Raw genomic sequence first — 14,285 nt, forward strand, 5'->3', positions numbered from 1 at the left:
ACCTTGCCCTTGCCTTTGCCTGCCTGGGACGAAGGGAGATCCTGGCAAGAGGCCAGTGCTGCCAAGAGCTCTGGAGTGTCCCTCTCCTCCCAGAATCACAGAACCTAGGAGGCTGGAAGACAGCCAGTCACCACCTTTTCTTGGCTACCCCTTCAAGCTTGGTTTTAGCCAGCAGCTCCTTTCTCAGCCATGCCAGCCTCCTGCCACCTTGATGTGACTTCCAGCATGTCAAGGTGGACCATTCTGGATTGTGAAGAGGAGATCCTTGAGCATCAAACAGCTCTCTGCTCCCGTCTTCTCTGCCAGGCTGTATCCCATGGGATTCTTCCAAGGAGGTCCCTCAGCAATCCAAAGTCTGTTTTCTCTTTGCCTTCTTCCCTTTCCTTAGGATCCTCAACTCTACCTTCTCACTCTGGATTCTTCCATTCCTCACCAGTTCTTCCTTGTTTGTAAATATTGTGGTTAACCCCAGCAAGAAATTAGGCACCACCCTGCAGTTTGCTCACTACCCTCCCCCAACGTTAGTGGACAAGGGAAGCGGAAAGGAAAAGTAAAAGCAAGGAAACTTTGGGGATAAGATGGTCATTTTGGGTCCTTGGCCTGGTTATGTCCCCTCCAAACCTCTTGTACCCGCAGCTCCCCAGTCTATTCACTGGTGGGGCACAGTCAGAAACAGAGCAGGCCTTGAAGCTGTGCAAACACTCTTCAGCAACAACCAGAACATGAGAGTGTACTCAGCATTGTTTTGGTCACAGATCTTGAGCACAGCACCATGGAAACTTCCATGAAGAAAAGTAAGTCAAGCTCAGGAAGACCCAGTCCAATCACCACCCATTTATTCCATCCTATTTCTGTCATCCTCAGGTCCCAGACTGTCCAAAACCACCTCTATTAACACCACACCTTCCCACCACGTGACTGACAGATGGCTATCATTGCCTTATCTATAGGTAACCCCCTCACGTATCCATAAAATAGTCCATAAATTTTGCACTGTGTTCATGTATTCCATGACTCTGGTTCCATTTGGTATGGTGGTTACTCAGCACAAAGGAGGTGTGTTGTGTGCAGTTACTGGTCATGAAACCAGCTCAGCTTGGGTCATTGCTGCACATTGCCAGCTTTTTGCAAGGTCCATTTAGGTGATAACTGCTGCGGTACTTCCTAAAATATACAACTCAAATCGTGAGTTATTATCCAACCAAGGTTAAATCTACTGCAGGTACAGGTCAGATTCCATCATTATCCAACCAGTGCACCCGTGTCCTTGAGCAAAAGCAATCCCACAATCAGGTTGGCCTTTTCCTGAGGGAGGAGCAACCCGTGCCATCTTTCCAAGCCTGCTCCCTACTTGCACTATGGGGTCTTTGTCTTCAGTTTTTGTCTGGGCAGGGCCAGGTTGATCAGTCGATCCTCTGGTATTAACTAGGCAGGTGGCTTCTGCCCAGGCTGCATCCCACCGCTTGTATTTCCCAGCCCCCTTTGCTCTCACTCTTGTCCTTAACAGTCCCTTCTCTCGGTCACTCCTTCCGGAGGCTGGTGTGTGACAGGGGATGTGGCACAGCCAATCATTGCCACGTTCCCTGGCCCAGGGGCTTCTGAGGGTCTTTCAGAAAGGAATCCTGCTGTCTGCCTCAGGTCTTTCTGGGGTGCCACAGCACTTGCTGTTCAAGGCCCAGAATGGTGTTTTGGGGGGTGGGTCATGGTTGTCACGGGCCATGTTGCCAACCATCTGGTTGTCACTTCTAGCACAGTAAGCACATGGTGCCTGCCTGGGCAGGTTCGTGGCAGTGTCACATAATCCATCTGTGAGGCCTCTCTCATGGGGCACGTGGCTGGCTCATAGTTAACTTGCTCTCCACCACAGCTCACAGGTCCTTCTCCGCAGAGCTGCTCTCCAGCAGGTGGACCCTCAGGCTGTACTGGTGCATGAGCTTATTCCTCCCCAGGTGAAAGACCTTACACTTGCCCTTGTTGAACCTCAGGTTCCTCCCCACCCAGCTCTCCAGCCTGTCCAGGTCTCACTGAATGGCAGCACAGCCTTCTGGCGTGTCAGCCACTTCTCCCATTTTAGTATCGACAGCAAGTTTTAGTTGTATGTTTTAGCAAGTACTGAAGCAGGTATCACCTAAATGAGCTTTGCAAAAATCTGGACAAGTGCAACAATCATAGAATCATGGAACTGTGTTTTTTGAACACCTCCGGGGATGGTGACACCACCACTTCCCTGGGCAGCCTGTTCCAGTACTTCACCACTCTTTCAGTAAAGAAATGCTACATCATGTCCATCCTAAACTTCCCCTGGTGCAACTTGAGGCCATTTCCTCTTGTCCTGTCACTTCTTTCTAGGGAAAAGAGACTGACCCCCACTTCACTACAACCTTCTCTCAGTTTTAGAGAGCGATGAGGTCTCCCCTCAGCCTCCTCCAGACTAAAGAATCCCAGTTCCCTCAGCCGCTCCTTGCAAGACCTGTTCTCCAGACCCTTCACCACCTTCATTGCCCTTCTCTGCACACGCTCCAGCTCCTCAATGTCTTTCTTGCAGCGAGGAGCCCAAAACTGCACACAGGATTCGAGGTGCGGCCTCACCAGTGCTGAGTACAGGGGTACGATCACCTCCTTGCTCCTGCTGGCCACACCATTGCTGATACAGGCCAGGATACTGTTGGCCTTCTTGGCCACCTTGGCACACTGCAGGCTCATGTTCACCAGCTGTTGACCAGCACCCCCAGGGCCTTTTCTGTCGGGCAGCTTTCCAGCTGCTCATCCCCAAGCCTGTAGCGCTGTGTGGGGTTGTTGTGACCCAGATGCAGGACTCGGGCTGCTGGACTGGTTGAACCTCATACAATTGGCCTCAACCCATTAATCCAGTCTGTCCAGATCCCTCTGCAGACAAGCAGTTCAATACTCCCACCAAATTTGGTGCCATCTCCAAACTCCCTGAGGGAGCACTCGATCCCCTCACCGAACACATCGATAAAGATGTTAAACAAGACCGGCCCAACACTGAGCCCTGGGGTACACTGCTTGTGACCAGTCACCATCTGGATTGAACTCTGTTCACCACCAGCCTGTGCTCGGCCATCCAGCCAGTTACCCTGACCTAACCTGAGCCAGTTGTAATGACCAGTAACTCCACACAACACACCTTTCCTCTCCTGAGTAACCACCATACAAAACGGAAGCCAAGCCATGGACGACATGGACTCAGTGGACACTTCACGGACAATTTCATGGATATTTTTGAAGGGTGGCACATATTTAAAGCAATGATAGCTGTCTGTAAATACCATGATTGAAAGGGGACAGTTGTATAAGAAGGTTTTTTTGCACAGTTTGGGACCTGAGTATGACAGAAATGGTATGGAATAACAGGTGGAGATTGGACTGTGTCTGGCTGGGCTGGACTGACTTCTGTTCATAAAGCTCCTGTGGTGCTACATCTCAGTTTTTTGACCAAAACAATGCTGAGAACACACGAATGTTCTAGCTGTTTCTGAATGTTGTTTGAAAAGCGTCAAGGCCTTCTCTGTTTTGACTATGCCCCACCAGTGAATAGAGGGGTGAGGGTGCAAGAGGTTGGGGGCAGACACAACCAGGCCAATACCCCAAATCACCATCTTAAATTTTCTAGCTTTTAGTCTACCTTTCCTCTTCCCCTGTCCCACTGAGGTTGGGGGAGAAAGGTGAACAAGGTGCAGGGTGGTGCCTAATATCTTGTGGGGGTTAAACCACAACATTTATAAACAAGGGAAGGCCAGTTAGGAATGGAAAAGTCTGAGGTGAGAAGGTAGGTTGGAGGATGTGGAGAAAAGGGAAGAAGGCAAAGATCAGGGTTTCAAGAGAGCAGATTTTGGGCTGCTGAGGGACCTCCTTGGAAAAATCCCATGGGCTGCATCTAGCAGAGAAGACAGGTGCAGAGAGGTGTTTGATGCTCAAGGATCTCCTTCACAGTATACAATGGCTTACCTTGACATGATGGAAGTCAGACAAAAGTGGCAGGAGGCTGGCATGGCTGAGAAAGTAGATGCTGGCTAAAACCAAGGATGAAGGAGAAGCCCAAAAAAGGTGGGGACTGGCTGCCTTCCAGCCTCCTTGGTTCTGTGACTCTGGGAGGAGAGGGACACTCCAGAGTTCTTAGCAGCACTGCCCTCTTGCCAGGAGCTCCCTTCGTCCCAGGCAGGCAAAGGCAAGGGCAAGGTCGCTCTGATGCTGAGGAAACCTGGGGGTGTTCCATGAAGGCTACAGGTCCTGACCTCCAGCCTCTGGGAAGGGAGAACAGGTCCCTCAGGCGTTGCTCAGGCCTCTCCTGGGGACAGTCTGATCTCACGGTGCAATGGCAAGCGCAGGTGTGGGACACTGTAGGACATCCTGCGGTGGAGACGCTCAAGGGCTCTGGCAAGACGAAAAGCCCCCAAGAGAGCCGAGGGCTTTCTGCCCTTGGCTAGGGCTGTTGTCTCAACCCCCAAGGCCTACTGGAAGACCCCTTCACCTTACGGCACCAGCACCTCAGTGCCCACCCAGGACAAACTCAGAAGCAGAGGATCTTGGCCCTGCCCTTGGCACTGCACATCCCCACATCACCCTGCCCCAGGAAGAACCCTGAGGAATGGCTGAGGGACAGGGTCTGCCCTGCAGGGGCTGGGGAGTCAGGGCTTGGTCTTTTGGCTTGATAAAGCACAGCAAGGGTTACTCAGCATCAGAGCCACCTTCACCTTACCTTTTCCTACCTGTCCTCACTGCCTCCAGGTTTCTTTTTCAACCAGCCCCCAGTGAGGCTTTGTCAGTAACGTCCCCCAGGGGAATCCGTTAGTGCTCCAAGAAACTTTGGAATATGCATCTGAATTTGACTCCTTGAGTAGTTTCCTCAACTTCCCCTCAGTGTCTGAGTTTCAAGGACTCAACATCAAAAGCACCAGAGAGATGATTAAAAAGTTGTTGGGCTGTTGCTGTGCTGCTGAGCTGGGCTGGGCTCCTGGGACAGAGAGAGCTCCTAGCAAGCAGGCAGAGCTGCAGGGAGACAGCTCTGCCCAGCAGCAGCTGCTCTGCAAAGCGCAGCAGGGCTGAGGGGGCTGCCTGTGGGCACCAAGGAGAAAGGAGCGGGGCAGAGAGAGGTTGAAGGCAGGGGAGAGGGGGAGGATGGGTGAGAGCTCACTGGAGGAGAACTCTTCCCAGCCTCTGACACAGTAAGTCTCTGGGTGCAGGGTGATGTGTTGGTGGCTCCTTGCAGGATCTGCTGAATGTGTCCAACCTCTGGGATCTGTCTGTGATGGAGAAGAGGAAGCCGGGCTGCAGAGCAGGGCTTCCCTAGTGCAGTGTGAGAGGGACAGGGCATGACGGCTGCCTTCTGGTGGGGATGGCTGTGGGGTGTGAAGCCCGTTAGGGATGGCTTGAGGATGTGAAGGTGGGTGTGCAGCCAGGGGTGCCCAGGGCTGTCCTTCCGTGCGGATTGTCATCACCATGGGAGGCTGTGACCTTGGGCATGGACTCTGTCACCAGACTACATCAGCACTCAACCTGCCCCGGGAGCTCCTCATGAAGTTACGGGGAGTAGCTGTGTGTGGAAGGACAGATCCCCCGCAAAGATGCATCTCTCCTGACATGTAAAACTCTTCCTTCTGCAGAGAAAAGGGACTGAGAGCAACCGGCCTGGGATGCCACCAACATGGAGGTGCTGTGCTCCGCTGTGTAAGGAGAAGGGTTTCCCGAGTGCCAGCTGTCTTCCTCTCCTGTTCCCCATTTGCAGAAGGATCAAGGTATTGCTCTGCATTTTTTCTCCAATTCCTGCTGCTCCTTTTTCTTACTTGTGGAAGATCTGGGTTGTGGGGGGAGTGTTATGCATCTCAGATGCATTTGAGTCACTGATCCTGGGGGGCTGTGGGCAATACAGTGTGTGGGACTTGGAAACAAGTTGAGCCTCCCTTCAGGAGATGCTGGGCACTGTCTTTCAGGCACCTGAGCATCTCCATGAGGTGAAGAGGTTGAAGTGCCTTTCCCCCGTGCTGCGTGCAACTCAGCAGAGGAGGATGGGAACCTAGTGACAGCCCCATTCTCCCCCACAGGCACGCTGCTGTTATCATGTCTGGAGAAAGCCAAGAGATGGAAAATGGGGGTGAGAAAAGTTCTGTGTTGGCCGTGAGTGACTCCGACCCAGACTTTGCTGTTCAGGAGAGCAGAGTTGGAAGGGCTGGGTCCCTCCCTGGGCTCTTCCCTCTCAGACACAGCAGGTCTGGGTGCTGACTCCATCACACTGGAATAAATAGGGACAAATGTCACACGGTCACTGAGGGAAATACCTCTTACTCAAGTGAAGTACCCATTGCCAGGAAGAGCTACTGAATGCACGGGCTGTTTGACACCTCTGCAATAGCACAGGTCAGACTTCTCTGGAGCCCCTGGTCAGAGCCCCTGCTCGTCAATCCTGAACTCACAAAAAGGAACTGATCGTGGTTCCTAAAAAAAAAAAAAAAAAAAAAAAAAAAAGCCATTTTGGGTGTTTTGTCTTAGAAATGGTATAAAAGAGGTTCAGAGAAATCTATCCTCAATTGTCAATGTCTTCTCCTCTTACAGCAGTTCCCCATTCCTGCAGTGAAATAATGTCCAATGCCAGCTCCATCACAGAGTTCCTCCTCTTGAGATTTGGAGACACCCGGGAGCTGCGGCTCTTGACCTTCGGGCTCTTCCTGGGCATCTACCTGGCTGCCCTCCTGGCCAATGGACTCATCATCACCACTGTAGCCTGCGACCCCCACCTCCACACCCCCATGTACTTCTTCCTCCTCAACCTCTCCCTCCTTGATCTGGGCTCCCTCTCCACCACTCTCCCCAAAGCCATGGCCAATGCCCTCTGGAACACCAGGGCCATCTCCTACTCAGGATGTGTTGCACAGTTTTTTCTCTTTGTCTTCTTGCTCACAGCAGAGTATTGTCTTCTCACCGTCATGGCCTACGACCGCTACGTTGCCATCTGCAAACCCCTGCACTATGGGACCCTCCTGGGCAGCAGAGCTTGTGTCCACATGGCAGCAGCTGCCTGGGGCACTGCTTTTCCCTATGCTGTGCTGCACACGGCCAATACATTTTCACTGCCCCTCTGCCAAGGCAATGCTGTGGACCAGTTCTTCTGTGAAATCCCCCAGATCCTCAAGCTCTCCTGCTCAGACACCTACCTCAGGGAGGCTGGGGTACTTGTGGTTGGTGTCTGTTTATCCTTTGGGTGTTTTGTGTTCATTGTGGTGTCCTACGTGCAGATCTTCAGGGCCGTGCTGAGGATCCCCTCGGAGCAGGGACGCCACAAAGCCTTTTCCACCTGCCTCCCTCACCTGGCTGTGGTCTCCCTGTTTCTCAGCACAATTTTTTTTGCCTACCTGAAGCCCCCCTCCATCTCCTCCCCATCCCTGAACCTGCTGATGGCAGTTCTGTACTCGGTGGTGCCCCCAGCAGTGAACCCCCTCATCTACAGCATGAGGAACCAGGAGCTCAAGGACGCCCTGAGGAAACTGATGACTGCTTGCTGTTCAGAAGCAACAATGAACTGCCCATCTCCTGCGTATCACTCGTAAGGGAATGTTGTTAGTGTCACAGCCCGCAGTATTGGGAGGTTGATTGTTTTGGCTTCTTTGGCTTTAGCTTTCATTTGTTTTATTACCGCTGTCCACAAATCCTTCCTTTATTCTCCATCCTATTTCTACGTCAGTGTTTGCCTATTTTGTGTGCTCTAGAGACTTTGTGGAAATAAGGAGCTCTGCTCTCTGTGTGTTTAATCCACATAAAGGATCCTGCACCGACTTGTTTGTCTGAGTTCCTTTCTCTAAGACCTTCTGTGGAGCTGCTGGGGCAGCGTCTGTGTGCTGAGGTGGAGGGGACAGTAGCCACCCTGAGCTGGGTCTGCCTCTCAGCCTCACCAGCATGGCCCTGGCCACCACAGCCCACTTGCTCTGCAGAGCAGCACCACCAGTTCAGGGTCTGTGGGGAGCCTGGGGAGGGGGTGCAGGAATGGCCGTCCAGGTCAGCAGAGATGAGCTCTGTAGGGAAAAGTCTCTGTGGGGAGATGGGATGTCCTGGGAGAAGAGCAGGGCACCGTGTGTGTGTGTGCAGGGGGGACATGGAAAGAGAAACCCTTTGGTGTGGGTGGCAGCTCAGGTCAGGCTGCCCTTTCCCTGGGGCAAAAGGACCTTCCTGAGGATCCCCCAGGCCACTTGTCTCCTGCTGTCCTGGGGAGCAAGTTTGGCACGTGGGGCTGCAAAGTGCCCGCGGTGGGGATCTCCTCAGCATGCCGGCTGGATGAATGTTCTCACTGGCCTGTTTCTTGCTCTGGGACGTGAAGGATGCGCAGAGCGGTGTGGAGATTGAGGGCACGGACTCCGATTGGGGATAAACCAAAGACCTTTATTGTGTGTTACAGCATCAGTATATACTTTTCTCTACTAACACACGCACCACTAAGCAAGCTGTGATTGGTTCACGGGCATTGTCCATGCGCCACTACCACTAGCACCATTGGGTGCTGTCGTGCAGGCTTGAGTTCCTCTCCTATCTAACGGTGAGGATCTCTTTACTTTTGTATTATCTTTACTCTTGTTCAAGGCTCAGGGCAGGAGCTGCCTGAATCCTGTTAATTCTTTCCATCCCTTCTTTCCTTGTTCCTCCTCAGTGCAACAGTGCCTGGCCGGCTTCCAAAGGTCGCCTCTGACTTACTCCTACATCTCCCCCTCCTTTGCTTACAACCAAGACAGCTGTGACAGTCATATGTTAAACGCTTAATACATTGCAGGAGACATGGTATGCAGAGAAGGATATGTAGGAAGAGAAGCAGACAGACTAACAACAACTTAATAAGTGATTTAAACCAGCTAACAAAACCCCATCCCTCTAAAAGCTCATTCAGCCATTTCCATGTTTCATCAACCCATAGCTTGAGAACTCCGTCCTTCAGCATCTGGATACTTTTACGGATTGACTCGGAGTGATCTGATAAATTCATGCAACACATTCCTTCAAAATCCTCACATCCATGACTTGTGCTAAAAGCAAAACACCAATAGCTGTACGATTTTGCAGCGTGACATGCCCAACTATTACACAGGCTTCTGTAGAACAACTGCACTGGTGCTCGCTCTGAGTGACCAGTTACAGATCAAAGGAAACACACGTGACCAAGGCAAAGTAAAGCAAACACAGGAAAACAAGCTCAGCCCCTGTATCTCAGACTTTTCCTAGCTAGCAGGAATCCACTTCTAGAAATCTGTCAAAGGCTTTTATATCTTTTCTTTTATCTTTTTTCTTTTTTTCCTTTTTTTCTCTCTTTTTTCTTTTTTTTTCCTCTCTTTTTTCTTTTTTTTTTTCTATTTTTTTTTCCTTCTTTTTTTTTCCCCCAATTTTCTTAGCAACAGACTTCCCTCCCGCCCCCCGAAAATTGACCAGGGTGGGAGGGGCAGGTCCATACTGCAGTGTTTTTGGAGGGGAGGGGGGAGCTCGTTTTTTGGGGGGTGGGGGGATGAGATCCATTTTTGGGGGGAGGGGGAAGGGTTGGGTGTGACCCCAGGCGGGATGCCGGGCGTCCCTTTTCCCCCGCCATGAGCCTTCAGCATCGTCCTTGTCCTCCTTCCTCCTCGCCGGGGGTGGGCAATGGGAGGTGCTCAGCCAGGCCATGGGTGTCGGGGCCGCAGGGCTCGGGGCCGGCCGGCCCTGGCAGCTGAAGAGGAGGACGCTCTCACTGGGCGCGTCTCTCTCTGCCACACCAGGCAGACACCGTGGGAGCCGGCGCCGCCACCAGCACCAGCTGAGCCACCTTCAGCCGTGACAGCGTCCCATGGAACCAGGGGTACTCGGAGAGGGAGTACTCCAGGGGGTCCATCTGGCGCCTGTACTTAACCGGCAAGGCACGCAACATTTCCAAGCCCCCTCTCTTCCCAAGCCTTGGGGCGAAATTCGTCCCATATCTCAGGGGAATAGATAGTACATGAGTCCACTCCGGGGCCTGCGATCCTGACCCACTTCAAGATACACTTAAGTTGGGACTCAATTTTGGCCTCTCTCTCCTGCACATTTCGTTCCAATTCACTTTTTAAACTATTGAGATTCTTGCTTTGTTTATCCAGCTGCTCCTTCAGATTATTTAGCTCTTCATGACAGTCTTTTCCTCCGCAGACACAGAGGTACCCGTTCTGCCCCGTTGCTCACCCCTGTCCTGCAGAGAAGATTAATGCGACTCTGCGATCCTTCTTCCTTTCAGCAGCCTGGGGATTTCAACGGGGTTGCCACTGGATCAGCTACTCCTTAAGTTACATTCCCAGCCGCTCACCTTTTTTCCTAGGTGATTACTTGTCCGGACGGCAGCTCTCAATCCGCTGCTTTATTCGTTCGGTTGGGCTCTCCACCGGTCGCTCACTGCCGCGATTCAAGTCCCTGTTCGGGAGCCATTTGTGGAGATTGAGGGCACGGACTCCGATCGAGGGTGAATCGAAGACCTTTATTGTTTGCTACAGCATCATTATATACATTTCTCTACTAGTATACGCGCCACTAAGTAAGCTGTGATTGGTGTACAGGCATTGTCCACACGCCACTACCGCTAGCCCCGTTGGCTGCTGTCCTGCAGGTTTGTGTTCTTCTCATGTCTAAGGGTCTGCACCCGTTTACTTCCCTGTTCTCTTCCTTTGCTCTTGTTCAAGGCTCAGGGCAGGAGCTGCCTCAATCCAGTTATCACTTTCCATCCCTTCTCTCCTTTAAAGCCACCACTCCAGCAGCAGCACGTACACAGCTGGAAAGACAGCGGGTCCCATCCCATTCCCCTCTCAGGCTCATCTGGGGTGAAGGTCATGAGGGGGCCTTGCATCCCCTGCAGCATTGACCCATGGATTTGGTTCACTTTGGTCCTTCCCCCTGACATGTTTGTCAGTCCCGTGTTGCAGACTAAGAGATCTCTGTGGCTGCTCACGAGCCGCAGACATTCTCTGTCTCCCTGGGCACGGCTGAGTTTAACCGAGGTGTTGTGACGTGTTTCGATGGCTGCAGGGCCATTTGCAAGCCCTCGCGTTGCTCTTGTCTTTGCCAACTCCTGCTTGTGCTCCGTGCTCGTGTTCACCTGCTGGGGAATGGCTCCTCTGCCCATGCTCAGCCTCACCATCTTGTGTGCCACCCGACCCTCTGTGCCCAGTGCAGAGACTGCTTCTTCTGGGGCATCATCCCTTTGATGAGAGGAGCCCGCACGGGCACCAGCTACTATGAACCAGGAGCGTTGCTCTCTCCTCCGCTGTGCTGCTGAGCTCCTTCACACGGACTGCTGTGGTTTATGCCTCCATGATAGGCACCATCCTGAGGATAACCTCTGTGCAAAGCCACAATAAGGCCTTCTTCACCCAGATATCCTTTGCCTGCATATCTTCTGTTTCTTCACTCTGTGTCTCTCACGTTGGCTGCGTGTTTGACGATGCAGGGCCTGAACAGAATCTGTCTGCAAATTTGCAGGTTCCCCTAAGGAGGTGCCTACAGGAGAAGAATAATTTTAGACAATTTAGATGTCACCCAACAGAGTAAGAAGACACCAGCCTTTGAGTGTGTGAACTGACCCAGAAAATGGAAACTGAGATGACCACCTCTGATTCACCGATTCACCTCGCTCAAACTGCGGGAGGTGACTGAGCTTGAGCATTTGCTCAAATGCAGCCAGTTGTTTAACCTCAGAAACTTTTCCAGACGATCCCAGTGCAGAGCTTCCCCTGTGCCAGACTAGAGGCGAAGAACAATCCGGGCATTTGGGATGTAAGACTAGCCTGAGCCCCAAGCTGAAATGTCGTGCCAACGTGGAGCACCACCCTATGCTGAAATTCCCATTTTGCTCCTTCCGTAATGCTACCCATTCTGCCCTGGGACAGAGCCTGTGGGGACAACACAGCCTGTGGAGAACTTTTGTTTCACTGCTTCAAACCCACCAGCTCCTCCCCTCGCTCTCCTCCCCTTGCGTTGTGAATCATCCTGTGTCTGGTCTCATCTGCTCTGCTCCTTTCTATGTCTAAAAATAACGGTGAAGATGAAGGGAAAAACATTGGTCGTTATTATGTATACTTTTCTTGTGCTTCCTTCTGTTAGATTCGTATTTTGAGTTTAAAAAATAATAACTGGGTACATTCGAGATTTGAGACTTGAACAGTGAGTGTCACCGACTGTGCTGCAGGTGCCTGTGAGAACTTGTTTCCCAGAGGCTCCCTCTATACTCAATGGAGACAAGAGAAAACACTAGAGGCTGGGTCCTCCCAGCCTATAACTGGCATGCAAAAGAAAGCTTACAAATCTCTTCGGGACACCCTTGCTCTGTGCTTAGGTCAGGACATTTGAGGGTAATAGCAATGAGCAGCTGTTTGGAAACAACTGCATTTGAGTGCAGGCGGATGTCAGATGAGACTGTGTGGAACCACAGAAAATTTCAGTCACTATTTAGAGTACTAAGGAAGACAAGTCAGACTTGGTCCTTGCTCCCCCTTCCCACCCCTGTCCTCTCCTGAAGAAACAGAGAACAAGAAGCCATGGAAGAAAGTGGGGGATTACAGAAGAGATACTTGATATTACTTATTTTAAAATCAACAGATTCTCAGCGATTCCTAGCCCAAAAAGGCAAGTATGGAAAAATAGAAAGAACAGCTTTTAACATACAGATTTGGTTTGATTTCATTTGTTTTGCTTTTTTAGTATTCCTGCAATAGAAGAGGAGAGTTTGGCACATAGGTGTGACAGAGGTTTGCAATAGGTCTGAGTGAATGAATTTGGGATTACCCAGGAATGGGATGAAATAGCTAACAGCCTCTTTAAAATGTGTTCTGGAGAAAGAAATCCTTTGTGAGTGTTTGGAAAGGGTAGAAAAGAGACAACAAATTCTGTGAGGACTCCCACTGAAATGCGAAACAGAAAAATTTAGGTGGGAGAAATGCTTGAAGGACTGTCTCTGTCTGTGTCATATAGCAAGACTGCAAGAAAGGAAAGCAGCAGAGAAGGAAGGACAGAACTATTCACCCAGATGATGAAATTATCACAGTTGGTTTTTGCCAGGTTCCTGTCTCCTCAGGATGAACTGAAATTGAGCATGGGACCAGAAAATGAAAGTGCAGTTACTGAGTTCATCCTAGAGGGTTTCTCAGGGCTTGATCAAAGACTACAGCTATTTCTCTCCCTGGTCCTTCTGCTCGTCTACCTGACAACAGTGATGGGGAATGCGACCATCATTTTCCTGGTGTGTATGGATCACCGCCTGCAAACCCCCATGTACTTTTTCATCAGCAACCTGTCCTTCCTGGAGATCTGGTTTACATCCTCCACAAGCATCAAACTCGTTGTGATCCTGGCTTCTGGGAGGAGAAGAACCTCCCTAAGCAGCTGCTTTGCCCAATCCTATTTCTATTTTGCCCTGGGCTGCACAGAGTTGGCTCTTCTGGTTGTCATGTCCTTTGACCGCTATGTTGCCATCTGCCAGCCTTTGTGTTACGCTGCCATCATGAAGCCTCAGCTCTGCATCCGCCTGGTTGTTGCTGCTTGGGTCATGAGCATCACACTCATGAGTTACCGTCTGGTCCTCCTCCACACGCTGACTTTCTGTGGCTCCAACAAGATCCACCATTTTTTTGGTGACAACTCCCCCTTGTTCAAATTGTCCTTCTCTGACACCAGCCTGCTTTGGAAACTAGACTCTTTTTTATTGCCATTTGTCGTACTGGGTTCCTTATGTTTAACTCTGGCATTTTACATGGGCATCCTTCTCTGTATTCTACACCTTCCAGCAGCCTCTGGGAGGAAAAAAGCTTTTACTACATGTTCTTCCCATCTCACCACCTTGGCCATTGTATATGGGAGCTGCATTGCTCTCTACGTGTGTCCTTCAGAAGATGTTTCCTTGGAGACAAACAGAATCGTAGCTTTGCTGAACACCGTCCTGTACCCATTCTTAAATCCATTCGTCTACAGCCTTAGAAACAAGGCTGTGATGCTGGCCCTGAACAAAGCCATTGCCCGTGCAACAGTACAGCTTTTCCCCTCATCATGATGCCTTTCTGGACAGTGATTCCAGTGACCTGCTGTCACCTCTTAAATGATACCAGTGCATATGTATGTGACCTCCAAACACAGACGCCTCAGGAGGCTGATGTTCTTCTGGGGTTGTGTCAGGCTAAGTGATACGAAGCTCATCTGTACAGTCGAAGAAAGCACTACCAATGGCAGAAGGAGCAGCTCAGCTAATACCCTGCCTCAGCTCTCCCAGACCCATCCCAGGAGAGCCACCAGCTCATCAAGAGCCC

At 51.1% G+C, this 14,285-nt stretch overlaps 2 protein-coding genes across 2 annotated transcripts; both read left to right on the forward strand.

The window, feature by feature from the left end:
- Positions 1-6,596: 6,596 nt before the first annotated feature.
- LOC147412865 (olfactory receptor 14C36-like) lies at positions 6,597-7,562 on the forward strand. The gene has a single exon (XM_086480746.1). The coding sequence runs from the start codon at positions 6,597-6,599 to the stop codon at positions 7,560-7,562; it is 966 nt and encodes a 321-aa protein (XP_086336872.1).
- A 5,450-nt stretch (positions 7,563-13,012) lies between these two features.
- Positions 13,013-14,032, forward strand: LOC147412866 (olfactory receptor 6E1-like). Its single transcript, XM_086480747.1, has one exon. The coding sequence runs from the start codon at positions 13,013-13,015 to the stop codon at positions 14,030-14,032; it is 1,020 nt and encodes a 339-aa protein (XP_086336873.1).
- The last annotated feature ends 253 nt before the right edge of the window (positions 14,033-14,285 follow it).

Source organism: Leptosomus discolor, unplaced genomic scaffold (genome assembly GCF_034619465.1).
Source record: "Leptosomus discolor isolate bLepDis1 unplaced genomic scaffold, bLepDis1.hap2 HAP2_SCAFFOLD_35, whole genome shotgun sequence".
NCBI classification, from domain to species: Eukaryota; Metazoa; Chordata; class Aves; order Leptosomiformes; family Leptosomidae; genus Leptosomus; species Leptosomus discolor.